Below are 17194 nucleotides of genomic sequence, written 5' to 3' on the forward strand. Positions count from 1 at the left end.
GAGCAATAGCACTTTGGGCTTTATAGCGGTGAAACAAAGACATTTCCTGCTGAAAATGATGGGATTCCAAGCTGGTTTTTGCTGGTCAATGCTGGTCTGTGGCTGGTCGAAGCTGTTGGCCAAAATGATGATTGACTGGTAAATGGCAGGCATTTATATAGCGCCTTTATCCAAAGCGCTGTACAATTGATGCTTCTCCATTCACCCATTCATACACACACTCACACACCGACGGCGATTGGCTGCCATGCAAGGCCCCGACCAGCTCGTCAGGAGCATTTGGGGGTTAGGTGTCTTGCTCAGGGACATTTCGACACAGCCCGGGTGGGGGATCAAACCGGCAACCCTCCGAATGCCAGACGACTGCTCTTACTGCCTGAGCCATGTCGCCCCCTGGTCAGCTGCTCGCCCAGCGAAAAGCAGCCTGGAGAGGCGAAAAAAACACAGCTTAAAGCAGCTAGACTTCGGCTGGTTTCAGGTGTAATTTTCAGCACTGTTGTGACTTCTGGGGGTGCCACAGACTCGGGAAAGTCTCACGGCGCGTTTAGTCACAGCCAAAAAAATAAATGAACCCACACCTTTTGTTAACTTCACTGCTAGAGAACAACCCACAGGGCCGCATAGTGATTCACGAGCTTCATCATTAATGCATGCCGTTCTTAGTTTGTGTTCCTCCAGGCTTGTCTCATGTACTCTCGCACTGGTGCTGAGGGCCGGGCAGAGGATGAATGTGGTCCCATTTCTCATATTACACTTTAATCTGTCTTCATCTTCTGCTGCCAGAGTTTTTGGGTCTCGGGGAGTGCTTGACTGAATTTTCCGGGGGAACCGATATTGCTGAGAGTGCAGCCGCCGCTGAATTAGAGGGCTCATTCTGCTCGATAAAACATCTTTAATAACAGCGGGAGAAAAACGATACCCCCACAGCAGAAATTACGACTTCCAAACATGTCACCGCTCCTTCTGTGTCAGCGTAAGGGCTTCACCTGATACAGTGCGAGTGGACGTTTTCACCGAACGACAGCGTGTTCTTACCCTCCCGGGAAGCGAGCTGGGGTCGGTCTGCATTAGGGCAGCTGCCTTTCACAGGGCTCTTACTGTCTGTCATCACCCATAACCCAGCCTAGCAGCGTGAACTGTTTAACCCTTGTGTAGTCTTATTAACATTAACATTCTGTATACTCCCCTTGTCCTAAGGGCCACAAATGACCCGCCTTCACTAAAACCCCTCAAATAAGGCAGCTTAATTGAATTTTAAACCCCAAATCTATTTTACATGAATAAACAACCTGTCACTCTTCACAAACTTTGTCATCAAATCAAAGATCATTTAGGGGGCTTTTCTCAGCTGTTAAACATAGCAGTGGGTCATTTTTGACCCTGAAAACAACACAAGGGTTAATCACGAAGACGGTATGGCTTCAGCCGGGTAAGGACCTTCATGGATATGCTACACTGAAATCCAGTTCAGGTTAATGGCAGATTCAGGCTGTCTGTGTGTTTAAGGGCTAGACGTATTCTGTCACATTCCAGGCGAGAATTTTTTCAACCCCAGCCGTGACACCAGGTGAGAAACCTGTGAAATAGATCACACCACGGAAAGATACAGAATTTCACATCCATCTTGACACTTTCTGTTAGCGTGTGGCTTACAGAAGAGAGAAAAGTTTCATAAAGTTGATTAAAGGTCATTTAACTTGCTTTTGTATTCTTTCTAAACTCCCCTTTCTTTCTTTTTCTTGACCTGAATTGCCATCTGTGCCTCGTGTTGCAGGACTGCATCTGAAATGCAGATGCTCCACAGATTCACTTGCCGGTGAGCCAACTGATTTACACCCTACAACCACTGCAGTACTAAAGGAGTGCAAACATGAGCTGCAATACAGGTATGTATATGTGTGAGTGTGTGTATATGTGTGTTCACGTCATCCATTTCTGTCCCTCTTTCATACGCACGACACCTACGGCTTCAGCTCCCGGCATGGAGCATTCGCCTTCAAAGCCAGGGACTGGCACGAGAGCAGCAGAGAGCAGCAGAGTGACAGAGCAGCAGAGAGAGCAGCAGAGAGACAGAGAGACAAAGAGAGCAGCAGAGAGAGCAGCAGATAGACAGAGAGAGCAGCAGAGAGAGCAGCAGAGAGACAGAGAGAGCAGCAGAGAGACAGATAGATCAGCAGAGAGAGCAGCAGATAGACAGAGAGAGCAGCAGAGAGAGCAGCAGAGAGACAGAGAGAGCAGCAGAGAGACAGAGAGAGCAGCAGAGAGAGCAGCAGAGAGACAGAGAGAGCAGCAGAGAGACAGAGAGAGCAGCAGAGAGAGCAGCAGAGAGACAGAGAGAGCAGCAGAGAGACAGAGAGAGCAGCAGAGAGACAGAGAGCAGCAGATAGACAGAGAGAGCAGCAGAGAGACAGAGAGAGCAGCAGATAGACAGAGAGAGCAGCAGATAGACAGAGAGAACAGCAGAGAGACAGAGAGAGCAGCAGAGAGACAGAGAGAGCAGCAGAGAGAGCAGCAGAGAGACAGAGAGAGCAGCAGAGAGACAGAGAGAGCAGCAGAGAGAGCAGCAGAGAGACAGAGAGAGCAGCAGAGAGACAGAGAGAGCAGCAGAGAGAGCAGCAGAGAGACAGAGAGAGCAGCAGATAGACAGAGAGAGCAGCAGAGAGACAGAGAGAGCAGCAGAGAGAGCAGCAGAGAGACAGAGAGAGCAGCAGAGAGAGCAGCAGAGAGACAGAGAGAGCAGCAGAGAGACATAGAGAGCAGCAGAGAGAGCAGCAGAGAGACAGAGAGAGCAGCAGAGAGAGCAGCAGAGAGACAGAGAGAGCAGCAGATAGACAGAGAGAGCAGCAGAGAGACAGAGAGAGCAGCAGAGAGAGCAGCAGAGACACACAGAGAGCAGCAGAGAGACAGAGAGAGCAGCAGAGAGAGCAGCAGAGAGAGCAGCAGAGAGAGCAGCAGAGAGACAGAGAGAGCAGCAGAGAGACAGAGAGAGCAGCAGAGAGAGCAGCAGAGAGACAGAGAGAGCAGCAGAGAGAGCAGCAGAGAGACAGAGAGAGCAGCAGAGAGACAGAGAGAGCAGCAGAGAGAGCAGCAGAGAGACAGAGAGAGCAGCAGAGAGACAGAGAGAGCAGCAGAGAGAGCAGCAGAGAGACAGAGAGAGCAGCAGATAGACAGAGAGAGCAGCAGAGAGACAGAGAGAGCAGCAGAGAGAGCAGCAGAGACACACAGAGAGCAGCAGAGAGATCAGCAGAGAGCAGCAGAGAGAGCAGCAGAGAGAGCAGCAGAGAGACAGAGAGAGCGGTTTGATGGATTCGGGCTCTGGCCGGACGTTGGCAGGGCTAACGGAGCACGCTCTTTTCCTTACCCTCACTGCCCGCCTGAACGAAGCTAAACCATCTCTGGGGATAGCCCAGGCCTCCCTCCCTCCCTCCCTCCCTCCCTCCCTCCCGCACGCGGCTCCAGCCACTTAGCATGCTATCGAGCAGGCAACCCCCCCCCCCCTTCATAGCCCTGAGATCACACATACAAAAAAAACGCGCGCTCCAATTGTACCACGGTGGCAAAGACGCTATCGAGGCCGGCAGACAAAGAGACAAAAAGACTTCAAAGGAGAAATTACAGCGTTCCTCTAAAAGCTAGGGTCATAGCCACTTTAGCGGAGCGCCCTTATATTGCGGTGTTTGTTTTTCGTGCGTTATCTTCCCGCTCCACACTTTGAGTTGAGCAGGTCATTAGCTCATTAGCTCATGCGCTGTAGCGCAGGGGCAGCAGGTGACCGGAATGCTAAACTACTCAAGAGTTCCACTTATCAAACAAGTACAGAGGCACATCTTGTGGGGGTGTGGGGTATGGGGGTGTGGGTGGCATTCAATCTAACTGCAATGCAGCAACTTTTTCAAACAACAAAAACCGTGCCTTTGGATTCGCTCAAAAACCACAAGCCGTCTTAAGGGGAAATCGCACTGCTGCAAAATCCGTCAGGATCAGCTTGATGAAGGAATGCGCTTGTTATTTATTCATGTGTATGTCAATTTATTTCTCTTTCCACCATTTCTCGTTAAAATGGCTCTGCTTTAACCACATCGAGGGCAAAGATGGTCACGTTACTCTCGGCAACCAAGTGCTGAAGACAAGAATGTTTCTTAACTTATGAAAGGCATTAAGATATTATTATTATTATTATTATTATGATGATGAATATAACTATTATTGGCTAATTTCCCATAGCTGTAGAGTATGTGAGGTGTAGGACTGCCTGGAAAAGAAAAGGTACAGATCCCACAATGCACTGCACTGAGAGCCAGTGAGTAGGATCACAGTGAGTTGAGGAAGAGTGTCTTCCTCTTTTTATTCCCTCCTGCGGCAGCGGCTCATTGGCAATCTTATCTCCTTGATCCATAACACCGGGCAGGACGGAGCCAGCCACGCGGTAATAACTCAGCCCCCTGAAGGTCAAGAGCGAATAAATGCATTCGGCGCAGACAGCACCTCGGTCCGCTCAACACACAGCCCCGCTCCGTCATAAATAAAACCGCGAGAGCGGAGGGAAAAAAGGGAAAGTTTTACAACTTTAAGTCAGCCGGTTTACAGCTTTCTGTTTCCTGCCCCCCCCCCCCACGCGTTCCCATCGACAGAGACGTCGGCGTATACATACGAATCCATCGGCTCCTTCCGTCGTGAAAGAATAAATAAAGGCAAGGACAAAGCAATACTTTTTCTGCTGTTCCGCACTCACTGTTTATCATGTCCTGTGTACGTGTGCGCGGCGCTGTCAAATGCTTTTCATGTTTGTTTACTGAGCACGTTAATAAGCCTCATATCACAGACGATCAAATCCAAGCAAAACAATTCAGTCTGGCTTAGCAAACATTTGCCAGGTCTTTATAAAATGCGCATGTATTTCTCAAGGGGGGGGGGGGGGGGGGGCATTACCAGTTTTTTTTTCTCGCAGAATTCCTGTCGAGGCTGCATAATAATTTAAAATTCAGCTCAACAGTTAGAAGAGATTTCTGTGTTGACAGTTTGGCTGCGAAGTGAATATCAAATGCTTCCTTTCGCATTGTTTTAGCAGACAACGTCAGATCCAAGGAGGACTGAGGGAAGAAAATGATTCTTTGACACAGAACGGTCGGCTTTGTAGTGTTACAGTGCTTGAAATAGTAACAGCTTGACTGTGTGTATGTGTGTGATGTGTGTTTGGTACACGGCGTTACGCTGTGGTCGGGTTGTGACTGCGTGTATGTGTGTGATGTGTGTTTGGTATTTGGTCGGGTTGTGTCTGTGTGTATGCGTGTGATGTGTGTTTGGTATTTGGTCGGGTTGTGTCTGTGTGTATGCGTGTGATGTGTGTTTGGTATTTGGTCGGGTTGTGTCTGTGTGTATGTGTGTGATGTGTATTTGGTATTTGGTCGGGTTGTGTCTGTGTGTATGTGTGTGATGTGTGTTTGGTATTTGGTCAGGTTGTGTCTGTGTGTATGTGTGTGATGTGTGTTTGGTATTTGGTTGGGTTGTGTCTGTGTGTATGTGTGTGATGTGTGTTTGGTACACAGCATTACGCTGCGGTCGGGTTGTGTCTGTGTGTATGTGTGTGATGTGTGTTTGGTATTTGGTCGGGTTGTGTCTGTGTGTATGTGTGTGATGTGTGTTTGGTATGTGGTCGGGTTGTGTCTGTGCGAATGGGCCAGAGCGTGCCCCGGGCTGGGCTGACCTGTGTCCTGGTCACACAGCTGCTCACAGGGGTCCGTGGTCCTCTGCCCGCAGTAGTCCCGCACCCACTGGGACGTGGAGTTGGTCTGGTAGTACAGGGTCAGCTTGGCGGGGTTCAGCCAGTCCGACACGTCCAGGTAGCTGCCCATGCTCACCACGAAACTGCTCCCTGGGTCGAGAGAGAGAGAGAGAGGGAGAGAGAGGGAGAGGGAGGGAGGGAGAGAGAGAGAGAGGGAGAGATGGAGGGAGAGAGAGAGAGGGAGGGAGAGAGAGAGAGGGAGAGATGGAGGGAGAGAGAGAGAGGGAGGGAGAGAGGAAGAGCACCGATCAGTCCCAATCATCAGCACCAGCATCACCTCATCTTTTAACCCTTGTGTTGTCTTCAGGGTCAGGGACCCGCCACTCTGTTTAACAGCAGAGAAAACCCCCTAAATGATCTCTTTCAACTTGAAATCTGATGACAAAGCCTGCGATGAGTGACAGGTTGTTTCATCATGCAAAATAGAATTTAATTCATTAAAATTAAATTGAGCTGCTTTATTTGAGGGGTTTAGTGAAGGCGGAGTTTACTGAATGTTAAATCTACACAAGGGTTAACCATGCCAGCCTATGCCACCTTTTATCCCCATTAGCCGACGCCATCTTTTCTTAACACCTCCGTCACCATCGCTTTCTTCTTCTCTGAAGGAGAGGGTGGACAGCAGACTGGGTCAAATGCAGGATCCAATTGGATTCAATTACTTCTCTGTGCTCGACTGATCTTGCCCGGGGCAGTTCAGCTAACTGATGCCACTTTCAGACCGACGCGGTTCTGGTTCTGGCTCTGGTTCCGTTCTGGAGTCTCAGAACCTTGGTGCTTTCTGGCGAACCAGCCCGCGTCCATACCAGTTTAAGCAGAACTTCCACCGCCTTCCATCATCAACGGAGGGCATTGCTCAATGCACAAGGCAGGCGGAATATGACACGCCCACTGATGACGTCACGGCTCGCAAGGAAAAAAACAACTATTTTTTGGTTCCAGCTGAGAACCAACTTTTCAGGTTCTGAACCAATTTATGTTCGGTCTGAACGCGCCGGCCGGTTCAAAATTAGGTTCGGGAACCGGAACCGGCACCGGCACCGGCCCGGAGCCTTGTCGGTGTGAAAGGCCTATCAGAGAACTGGAAGGTAGTACTTTCTAGGTTCCAATACACCAGACAAGCTCAGTAACGTGTATAAAAGTATGTGTACACAAAACAATTACGTATTTGACCCAATTCAAAGCACTTTACAGACTTTACAGATTAAGAAGTGCCCCCATTACATTTTTTTCTGATTTATTGTTATTATTTTCTGGGGCAAAGCCGTTCAAAAACGCATCTTATTCCTTGCAGAGTAGAGGCGGCAGAGGTAGGCTTTCATCAAACTGGATCATTCTTGTGAGCAGCTCTGTACAGCACGTAATCACCATACCCGCCGCTCATTAAGACGGTGATTAGGAGAGTTCTGTGGGTCATTATTTTCAGATGACAGGTCAATTATCCAAGGATTTTTTTTATTTTCAGATACAGTATTTCCCAAATGTGCATTTAAACTGTGCCAATGTCTTTGGCCCCATTGTAGCACAGCCTTGAGCCACTGAGAGTGTCGGTAATGTGATTTTTGAAAGTCCACTTTCATTTTTAACGGTACATTTTCTTTCTTACATGACTGCAAGAAACAATATAATAGAGGAGAAAAATCTGTTGCTGGGGACGAGCTGTTGTTTGCCGAACAGCTGGCCTTGAACAAAAACCAGGGGTTACATATACTGTAAGCAATATGATCTCTGGGCTACAAACTACTTTTATAGTGCTCCCTGCTGTAAAATGCAGCTATACCAGCTTGAGCTGGTCATACGCTGGTCTAGCTGGATACGAGTGGGTCAACCAGCATGACCAAGCTGGTCATGAAGCTGGTCTTGCTGGGTATGAGCTGGTCAACCAGCATGGCCAAGCTGGTTAGAAAGCTGGTCTAGCTGGGTATGAGCTGGTCAATCTGCTAGTGCTGGTAGCTGGTTTCAAAATATAGCTTGAGCTGGTCAAACCATGTCAAGCTGGGAGCTGACCGGAACTGGTCAACCAGCTACCAGCTGTTTCAAAACCTTGAGAATTTTCTTTTTTTTTCCAGCAGGGCTGTAAATTGTAGCCCAAAGGGGTTACGTAAAATGGCTGAATGTGGCTTTGTGTATGTGTTCTAATCTACGGAAAACACCTTAAAATACAATGCACTTTACCAATGTTTCTATGTCTAAGGGAAAAGAGAGAGAGAGAGAGATATTTCCCATGCTCCTGAGGTAGAGACTATGTCTGGATCTTGAAGGTTGTGTCAGATGTAAGATTTCTATTTCAGATTACTGACACCTTCGCCGTGTTCCATTGGTGGCGGCTGACATCTCAGCCTGTCCCCGGGTACTGTTGTGACATGTTTGAGTGAGCACGCACCGGTGAGATCACCTCCATAGGCCCGCTGTAGTTCCAGCGTGTGTATCTGCCCCACAGGCTGGTGCTGATTCCTGACAGGACAGGACGTAGTTCACCAGACCTGGGGCAAATTCATCATTCAAATACGTCTACACTCTACGGAATCTGGTGTATAGGAGCCCATGAAATACTCTCAAAAAGTGCAAACCGCACCTTCTGGTCCTCTTGCTTGGCTCAACTGCACCAGGCAAGATCAATTGAGCACAGTAAAAGTGTCCCAACAAATTACGTGTTCGCCCCAGGTCTGGAACAGACACTTCCAGGAAAACTGAAAAGTACTGCCTTGGCTTGAAATAGTTCCACAAAAGACTTGCACACTTGCTCACCGCTCCAAAAAAAAACCAAATAAAGATATTTATTGTACGAGGTGAACTGTTCACATTTTGACCACAATGGCCTCCATCAGAAGTGAACATTGCGGTTGAAATATTAACCGTCCACATGGTGCAATAAATACCATTATTTGTGTTTGAGTGCTGAGCGAGTGCGTGAGCCGTTTCTTTATTAATAATGTGTTCCTGTGGCCCTGCACCTTGCGCTAGTTTTTGTTCAGTGCATTTGTTTTCTCTGTCACTGTGATTGGCTTCAAATACTATCAGAGTGAGGAGGTGGCCATTGCTGGGTGGGGCTCCTATCCAGACAGAAGTAGGCTGGCAGTGCTACACTAAACTCCAGGGCACTCAATCTCCAGTGGAAAAAAAAATCCTTTATTATTTGGCCATAATACATCTTCATTGAAGAGGCCAGTGATGAGATAGCTTTTCAATGATGATATATTATGGTATAGCCAGATAATAAAGGCTTTTAAACTTTTTTTTTCCACTGGAGAGTTTTCTAGTGCTGTTGGCCTACTTACTTTCAAACAGAAAAGTGCAAACAGAAAGTTGGACATTCCAAATAGGGAATAATAATTTTTTTCAAAAAACTGTATACAAAATGTTAAAGCGACATCACTGTTCAGAAGACTATCCATTGTCCATTATATAGCATTTAAAAGCCTGGTTGCATTGCTCCACAGTCAGCATCAGCTCCACCCTGATGAACCCTCTATCCTGCTCAGTTTCTCTTCTTTCAATCAATTCAAATCATCCCTTTTCCTCCCACAGTCACAGATGGGAGTCTCCGGTACTGGTGAGCCAGGCTGATCCCAGACCAGTCGATACGGCACGTTTCCTAATCAGAGCCGCTTGTTCAGCTGATCCCAGGCCTGTGTGTGTCCTCTGCCTCGGCCTTCCGATCCCTGCTGCAGACACTGGATTCACGCTGCCAGCGGTTTAGTGCTTTAAGGTTTTAAGAGCTGCCGGCACTTTTATACGAGTCAGCACTTAATGTTAGAATCTGCAGGTGCTGAGACTAAATGGACACGCCAAATTATGGCCTGGATTATTATTAAGACGGGTTATACTCCGTGAATAATTAAACTTGTTCAGCATGTTAAGCAGGAGTGTAGCTTAATTTCTATAAATGGTAGTGACACAAATAGCTTTTTTAGCATCCTTTTCCACGTCCCTGTTCATAAAATAGCCCAAAAGGGACACAAAATGTACTTAATTTCATTAGAAAGTACTGCAGCTGTTTTCCAAACAAAGTATTGTATTATGTACTTTATTAACTAATGTACATTTTGATGCAGTGCTCCACTGAACCCTATCTCTTATCGAGGGTAATTACGAGCGATACAAGCTCCGGATACATTTCAATAGTTCAGACTACATTCTCCAGTGTGCCTGCATGTGGTCTGCATATGATGGAGAACATGGCTGTGCTCATGGATAGAGCACACGATACAGCAGTAACCCTGTTAGCTGAAGCAGGGCTACTGAGTTAGCTGGATAACTGCACTGAGTAAAACCTGGGAGCCCTCATGAAACTGGAATGAGGACAGTTATCCAGCTAACACCGTAATCCTGCTGTGGGTGTGAGGTGTGTGAGGGTGTGAGGTGTGTGAGGTGTGTGTGGTGTGTGGGTGTGAGGTGTGTGGGTGTGTGGGGTGTGAGGTGTGTGAGGTGTGAGGGTGTGTGGGTGTGAGGTGTGTGGGGGTGTGAGGTGTGTGAGGTGTGTGGGGGTGTGGGGTGTGTGGGGTGTGAGGTGTGAGGGTGTGTGGGGTGTGAGGGTGTGTGGGGTGTGTGGGGTGTGAGGTGTGAGGGTGTGTGGGGTGTGAGGTGTGTGGGGTGTGAGGTGTGAGGGTGTGTGGGGTGTGAGGTGTGTGGGGTGTGTGGGGTGTGAGGGTGTGTGGGGTGTGAGGTGTGTGGGGGTGTGTGAGGTGTGTGGGGTGTGAGGTGTGTGAGATGTGTGAGGTGTGTGGGGTGTGTGAGGTGTGTGGGGTGTGAGGTGTGTGAGGGTGTGTGGGGTGTGTGGGGTGTGAGGGTGTGGGGTGTGTGAGGTGTGTGAGGGTGTGTGAGGTGTGTGTGGGGTGTGAGGGTGTGTGGGGTGGGGTGTGTGAGGTGTGAGGTGTGGGGTGTGTGGGTGTGTGGGGTGTGAGGTGTGTGAGGTGTGTGAGGTGTGAGGGTGTGAGGGTGTGGGGTGTGTGAGGTGTGTGGGGTGTGAGGTGTGTGGGGGTGTGTGAGGTGTGAGGTGTGAGGTGTGAGGTGTGAGGGTGTAAGGTGTGAGGTGTGAGGGTGTGAGGTGTGTGTGTGGGGTGTGGGGTGTGTGAGGTGTGTGTGGGGTGTGAGGGTGTGTGGGGTGTGAGGTGTGTGGGGGTGTGTGAGGTGTGAGGTGTGAGGGTGTGAGGTGTGTGGGGGTGTGTGAGGTGTGAGGTGTGGGGTGTGGGGTGTGAGGTGTGTGGGGTGTGTGGGGTGTGAGGTGTGAGGTGTGTGAGGGTGTGTGGTGTGGGGTGTGTGAGGGTGTGAGGGTGTGTGGGGTGTGGGGGTGTGAGGTGTGAGGGTGTGAGGGTGTGTGGGGTGTGAGGTGTGTGAGGTGTGTGGGGTGTGGGGTGTGAGGTGTGTGGGGTGTGAGGTGTGAGGTGTGAGGGTGTGGGGTGTGGGGTGTGAGGTGTGGGGTGTGAGGGTGTGGGGTGTGAGGTGTGAGGTGTGGGGTGTGAGGTGTGAGGGTGTGTGGTGTGGGGTGTGAGGTGTGGGGTGTGGGGTGTGAGGTGTGAGGGTGTGGGGTGTGGGGTGTGAGGGTGTGGGGTGTGAGGTGTGTGGGGGTGTGAGGTGAGTGAGGGTGTGTGGGGTGTGAGGTGTGGGGTGTGGGGTGTGAGGTGTGAGGGTGTGTGGTGTGGGGTGTGAGGTGTGGGGTGTGGGGTGTGAGGTGTGAGGGTGTGGGGTGTGGGGTGTGAGGGTGTGGGGTGTGAGGTGTGAGGTGTGGGGTGTGAGGTGTGTGGGAGGACGAGCACAGGGCCTCACCGTCGGCGATGAAGTGCTCAGGCACGTGCAGAGTGACCCTCACGGTGAGGGGGCAGGACACCTGGCTGCTGTACACCACGGCCAGGACGCAGGTGCTGATGGTGATCAGGGTCAGGGTGGGCTTGTTCACCGGGCTGCGGGGGGAACCTGCGGGGAACAGGCAGGGTGAGCTGTGTCTCTGCCCTCAGCAGCAGCATAAACCAAACTCAACAAGTGCTTTAGTCTTATATTTATACTCCAAGACTTGGTTTCTTGTTTCTTACTTCTTACTAAATTAGACAAAGATATTGGCAATGAGGTGAGAGAAGAAGATTTCACTGGCAAACAAAACTTAAAACAAGCTGATAATTTAGGTATGATGTATTTAGGCAGAGGATGATAGCCTGATGTTAACTGTTGTGTGTGAAAATCCGAGGAGATCAGCAGTTTCTCAGATACTCAAACCACCCTGTCTGGCACCAACAATCATTCCATGGTCAAAGTCACTTAGATCACATTTCCTCCCCATTCTGATGTTTGGTCAGAACAACAGCTGAACCATGCTTTTATTGATTGAGTTGCAGCCACATGATTGGCTGATTATATTACATTGCATTACAGTTATCTGGCTGATGCTCTTATCCAAAGTGACTTACAGTTGATTAGACTAAGCAGGGGCCAGTACAACCAAGATCAATGTGGTGTTAAGGGCCCAGCAGCTGCACTGGTCTTACTGTGGCTACACAGGTTCCCAGTCAAGCACCTTAGCCACTAGGCTACAGACAGCCCCCTTATTACACCATTAGTTTCCATTAATGTGCTGGTGTACACTGGTACACTGAGTGCCAATAAGAATTAGCGCATTTGCTCAGTAAACGGGTAATACGTCTGATATGTTTTAAGTGGGATGGGTTTTGCCGGTGAGGATGCCCTGCGTGTGAATGGCCTGCCAGGCTTCCTCAGCGGGGTAAAGCACAGAGCTCTCACGCGCAGCGCTAAACGGGAGACCGGCCCGCTAAGGGTCAGCGATGGCGAGGCGAGGCGCGGCTGTGAGTCTCAGCGCTCGCCTCTCTTTACGGCGCGTCGGGGGGGTTCGCCCGGGGGCCGCGCCCGCTTCCCGCCGGGCCCCGCGCCGTGGCAGAGTCGTTGGTCGAGCGGCTGACGCTTTTACACGCCCAGAAACCACATCTGAACCGCATCCCGCACCTGCTTCCCCTCATACCCATAAAACCCATTTAAAGTCTGACGCGTAATTAAAACAGAAACTATGACTATCGGGAAAACCCAAGGCAGAGCGAGCATTAGGGGAAAACAGGATAAACGATATTAAAGGGAAAACAAGATAAACAAAAAAGGTAGAAAGAGACAAAAAGAGTCACAAAATTTTGATTTTTTATAGTCCATTGCCAATTTTATGTCATCTTCTAGATGTAGAATTGTATTTCTTGGAAATAAAAATGTACGTATGTTTATTGCAGTTCAATGCATTATTATCTGTTATGTTTGTCATGTCAGTATATATGCTTTGACAATGCAGAGAGAGAGAGAGAGATTCTGTGTTCTGCCTGAGATGGAGGGTTTATGTCTCACTGGTCCCGAATGTGATTACACCAGCACACAGAGACCACAGGTTTCAGATGCAATACACACAGCAGCAGGACAGCACCTGCAGGGTGTGTTGTGCTTTATGTGGAAGATTTACGCCATTCCCTCCTCAAATGTAAACTTTCCAGAGGACACTGAGAAACGGATAAGGATGAAAAGACGGTAGAGAGGTATAGAAGACAGGCCAAGTCACTGAGTTTTTAACGCACACGCAGACACACACGGGCACACACTCACTCACTCACTCATTCACACACTCACTCACTCACTCACTCACTCACTCACTCACTCACTCACTCACTCACTCACTCACTCACTCACTCACACTCACTTACACACTCACTCACTCACACACATACACATACACATACACACACACACACACACACACAGACACACACATGCACACACACGCGCACACACTCACTCACTCACTCATTCACACACTCACTCACTCATTCACACACTCACTCACTCACTCACTCACTCACTCACTCACTCATTCACACACTCAGTCACACACTCACTCACTCACTCACTCACTCACTCACTCACTCACTCACTCACTCAGTCACACACTCACTCACTCACTCACTCACTCATTCACACACTCACTCACTCACTCACTCACTCACTCACTCACTCATTCACACACTCACTCACTCACTCACTCACTCACTCACTCACTCACACACTCACTCACTCACTCAGTCACACACTCACTCACACTCAACTCACTCACTCACTCACTCACTCACACTCACTTACACACTCACTCACTCACACACATACACACACATACACACACACACACACACAGACACACACATGCACACACACGCACACACACACACGCATACATATGCACACGCACACACACACAAATGCCAGGACACGCCAGGCCAGGACACGCCAGGCCAGTCCAGGTCACAAACTCAGTTCCTCCATGCGAGGAGTATTGTTTCCTAGCAACGAGGCAAACAGCATTGTCTCGGATCAGAACATGGGTTCCGCAGCCTCTCCCTCACACGCCGGGAAGCGCAGATATAAGGTTTTGTGTGAGTCAAGGCCAACAGATGCTGCCTTTGTCCAAAGAAGCACAGAAATAATTACTACTCAGAGGATCTCTGCCTAAATCACAGGCCTGCTCTTTTCTGCTGCCTCTCTCTACGTTCTGGAGCCCAAATAAACTTGGCTCTGAGATGCAGGATTTAATCAGGCTCTATCCAGGGGTCCTCACTGCTGAACGGGTCTTCACCAGGTGAGTTTGGCGGTGGGGAGTTTAGGGATCTGGGTTCCTCACCAGTCTGCAATTCTGAATGTACAAGATACACAGCCACGTCAGAGGATTGCATGTAATAACATACTGTAAGATGAACAGACACCTGCACGGATATACATATGAGTGAATAAAACATACTGATGTACGATACACAGTCATACGCAGTGGCCTCATATACAGTATGCCATTGCAAGTCTTTTGAATGGATAACCTGCAGAGGTCAACCACGTCTGCAACATTCCTAATAAGCACATCGACTAACTCTGACCTGTACCCAGTCACTGTAGTACCGTCTCATATTCTGAAACCCACTTATCCTGATCAGGGTCGCAGGGGGGCTGGAGCCTATCCCAGCATACATTGGGCAAAAGGCAGGAATACACCCTGGACAGGTTGCCAGTCCATCGCAGGGCACACGCACCATTCACTCACACACTCATGCCTACGGGCAATTTAGACTCTCCAATCAGCCTAACCTGCATGTCTTTGGACTGTGGGAGGAAACCGGAGTACCCGGAGGAAACCCACGCAGACAAGGGGAGAACATGCAAACTCCGCACAGAGAGGCCCCGGCCGACGGGGATTCGAACCCAGGACCTCCTTGCTGTGAGGCGGCAGTGCTCAGCTAAGTACATGTATTGTAGAAATAATTATTGTCTTATGCGATGGTCGGTCAAGCAAGAATCCTGAAACCACTAACAATACGGGGGCGACGTGGCTCAGGCAGTAAGAGCAGTCGTCTGGCAGTTGGAGGGTTGCCGGTTCGATCCCCCGCCCGGGCTGTGTCGAAGCATGGCCGGTCACCCTGTCTCAGGATGTATCCGCTGAATGCCAGCGACCGAATGGAGCCCGCGTTTCTACGCTGCCTCTCGACCACTTCTGCACCCCCCGGTGAAGGAAACAGCACATTAGGCCTCGGTGACAGAGGGAAACAGCACATCAGGCCTCGGTGACAGAGAGAAACAGGGGAGTTTCGCTGACCCACTCTGAAACAGCAAGCTCAGCAGCTGTGAGAGTGACCGGGACGCCCGGGCCGGCGGTTTGGGTTCGAGGAAACAGAGTCCGTAGCCTGTCTCTTCTGCCAGGTGTCTGTGGCGGCTGCCTCTGCCCTTATTCCACAAACCCCCTCTCGCCTGAGGGAGAGTCCTGCTGGACAATTATTCAGGGCCTGCAGGGTCTTCCCGGCAAGAGCTGTGCGGTGCTGTGCCGACAATTTACCAAGCCAGCGCTCGTACAAGATATACATTTAGTCTGGGCTCCCAAAGGTTCAACAGTCATTGCTTCTTTTTGACAGGTCAAATATTATTTATGCCACTCTCCCTCTCCCAAATACTTCCCCCAGACCTCTTGCGCGTTTGCGCTTCACGTACCGTGAACACCGATTAAATATCTGCATCATTCAGAGAACTGACTCTTTTCAGAGACATCGGCCTGCGCCAGTTAAGACTGCCAGGCTGCTAACTGACAGTCTGTTACGACAGTACGGTTCAGCAATCACACAGCTTTCAATGGGCATCATAGCATGCACACTTAATTCCAAATAAACACAAAACCTACATGATTAATGAATACAAATAATATTTACAAATGAATAAGTGGAAAAGCAGAGTTATGTAAATCACGTTTATCAGGCTGTTTTCTGAATTAGCAATACTAATTACGTGTTTGCAATTTCCAACTCTGTGTGCACTGTTGCTAATTGTGTCTGTCATATTCCAAGTATTCCAAGAGTATTCCTCATTATGGGTGCACACATCTTGATTACGTGTGCACTGCCCTTCCCAGGAAAAACATGGAAAACTGACCACATTCTGACCTCATAGAAAATCTATGTTGCAAAAGCAAGCCCGGAAATAGTTAATCAATACAATGCATAAAATGACCTTTCCAAAATGTCAGACTTGACTACAGTACATAGAAAGTGTAAATAAATTGGTTCCTAAAAATGAAACTGCTCAAAAGTTATGCGTTTTTTTTATTTAATGGGGGGTTTTTTGTTTGTTTGGGGGTTATTATATGTTTTTGTGGCAGAGATATCTTTCCAACGAATTCATTCTGGCTTAGAACTATTGATCGATTGATCCCTGTGCCTTATCAAAGGAGGTTATTTCAGAAAAAAACAGATGTTAACCCGTATATGCTATAGATCTTTATTTTAATATGTGCATGTCACGTACCGCTCAAAGCACTTACTGACAGCCATTTACAATGCAAAGCAATATCAGCCTTCAAAATGCACTCATACTGCATGCATATCTTGGATAGATTATGTTGTGCGCTGCGTACACTGAAATGTTCAGTGTGAATACAACTCTAAGAATAGGGACCATGTGTACACTGCAAATGGATTGATAACACTGGACATCTTACTCAGAGAATTCACTCTTGTTTATAGAACAGGTTATGGTCACATCTCAGGAGATGAAGACCTTTCTCATAAAAAGCGTAAGCCCTGTTGGGTTCTCTCTGAAAGAGACGTAACGTTCGGTTCTCTCTATAACGCAACATTCGGTTCTCTCTGAAAGAGACGTAACGTTCAGTTCTCTGTGAAAGAGGCACGTCGTTGGGTTCTCTCTGGAAGAGACGCGTCGTTGGGTTCTCTCTGAAAGAGACGTGTCATTCGGTTCTCTCTATAAGAGACGCAACGTTCGGTTCTCTCTGAAAGAGGCGCGTCGTTGGGTTCTCTCTGGAAGAGACGCGTCGTTGGGCTCTCTCTGAAAGAGACGCGTCGTTGGGTTCTCTCTGAAAGAGACGTGTCGTTGGGTTCTCTCTGAAAGAGA

General features: G+C 48.9%; 1 protein-coding gene across 1 annotated transcript in view; it reads right to left on the reverse strand.

Annotated features, from left to right (window-relative positions):
- LOC133140879 (astrotactin-2-like) overlaps positions 1-17194 on the reverse strand; it is a 408973-nt gene that overhangs the window by 208925 nt on the left and 182854 nt on the right. The window contains exons 6-7 of the mRNA XM_061261152.1: positions 11549-11695; positions 5705-5872 (exon numbers count right to left, since the gene is read on the reverse strand). Of these exons, the coding sequence (XP_061117136.1) occupies positions 5705-5872; positions 11549-11695 (315 nt within the window). The remainder of the gene's footprint in view (positions 1-5704; positions 5873-11548; positions 11696-17194) is intronic.

The sequence above is a fragment of the Conger conger genome, chromosome 11 (genome assembly GCF_963514075.1).
Source record: "Conger conger chromosome 11, fConCon1.1, whole genome shotgun sequence".
NCBI classification, from domain to species: domain Eukaryota; kingdom Metazoa; phylum Chordata; class Actinopteri; order Anguilliformes; family Congridae; genus Conger; species Conger conger.